This window comes from Plectropomus leopardus, unplaced genomic scaffold (assembly GCF_008729295.1).
Source record: "Plectropomus leopardus isolate mb unplaced genomic scaffold, YSFRI_Pleo_2.0 unplaced_scaffold3736, whole genome shotgun sequence".
NCBI lineage: Eukaryota > Metazoa > Chordata > Actinopteri > Perciformes > Serranidae > Plectropomus > Plectropomus leopardus.
This window is the reverse complement of record NW_024640863.1, coordinates 1-1,322: the sequence shown is the minus strand read 5'-3', so window position 1 is coordinate 1,322 and position 1,322 is coordinate 1. Positions and strand designations below refer to the sequence as shown.

The 1,322-nt window shown below is 42.6% G+C and overlaps 1 protein-coding gene across 1 annotated transcript; it reads left to right on the top strand.

The window, feature by feature from the left end:
* Positions 1 to 125: 125 nt before the first annotated feature.
* Positions 126 to 1,311, top strand: LOC121938900 (phosphatidylinositol 4-kinase alpha-like; the record flags this gene model as incomplete). Its single annotated transcript, XM_042482052.1, has 4 exons — positions 126 to 205; positions 294 to 493; positions 908 to 995; positions 1,201 to 1,311. Coding segments are annotated over 4 exons (479 nt in total), but the record flags the coding sequence as incomplete, so codon positions are not given.
* Between the last annotated feature and the right edge of the window lie 11 nt (positions 1,312 to 1,322).

Genomic DNA, 1,322 nt, shown 5'->3' with positions numbered 1-1,322 from the left:
AAAAAGCAGCACCTGCGCTGTGACTGATGATGTTTCACGAGAACACAAACAGAGATACAGATAAAAAACGCCTTAAAAATGTAAAGTTACTCAGTGGTTTGTCTTCATATCTCCTCCCCTCAAAGGCACGTCTAAGAAGAGTAACCGAGGCACGCAGCTGCACAAATACTACATGAAGCGCAGGACTCTGCTGCTGGCCTTACTGGTGAGTGCTGACAGTAAATTGTCATTTTTCTGTATTAAAGCCCCGATGCTCATTGTCACCTGCCCTTCACGCTCCGTGTTCTTTTCAGGCGAGCGAGATCGAGCGGCTGACGACGTGGTACAACCCGCTTTCCACTCAGGAACTGGCCATCGCCACGGAGCAGTCGGTGGAGACCAGCATCGCCAACTGGAGGTCCAAATACATCAGTCTGACTGAGAAACAGTGGAAGGACAACGTCAACCTGGCCTGGGGTATCGCACCTTACCTGGCCATGCAGCTCCCGACCAGGTCATCTCTCGCTCTTTCTCTCTCTGACCACAAATAAACAGTTTCTTCTTCCGGCAGGCTGTCGCTCTGATGAACTCTTAATGTCACAGAGAGTCAGAATATTCACTAATGCACGTTTTGTACTCTTTTTTTAACTTGTTTTTTTTTTACTTAATTTGTATATATTAGCTAAAATTGTTTAACTAGGGCTTGTACATATGTACATTTAAAACTATAATTTTCTGTTTTTATTTATTTTTTTTACATTTAATGTTTAATTTGTACATTAAGAGCAAAGCTGACCGGAGTCAAATTCCTTGTTTGTGTGAGCATACTTGGCCAATAAAGCTGATTCTGATTCTGATTTTAGTAACAGCCACTTAAATACCATAATCTTCAGTTTATGTGATTATTTTTCACTCTTTGGTGTTTCAGGTTTAAGAATGACGCCATTGTTGCTGAGGTGACCCGGCTGGTGAGGCTGGATCCCGGAGCTGTCAGTGACGTACCCGAGGCCGTCAAGGTGAGATCGAGTGAAGCTCAACCAATTTTACTTTTCTTTGTTTCAAATGTCTTTTTATTCATTGACAATATTGAATAAAACAGTGACTGTACAAAGAAATATTTTTTACNTAAAAAGCAGCACCTGCGCTGTGACTGATGATGTTTCACGAGAACACAAACAGAGATACAGATAAAAAACGCCTTAAAAATGTAAAGTTACTCAGTGGTTTGTCTTCATATCTCCTCCCCTCAAAGGCACGTCTAAGAAGAGTAACCGAGGCACGCAGCTGCACAAATACTACATGAAGCGCAGGACTCTGCTGCTGGCCTTACTGGTGAGTGCTGA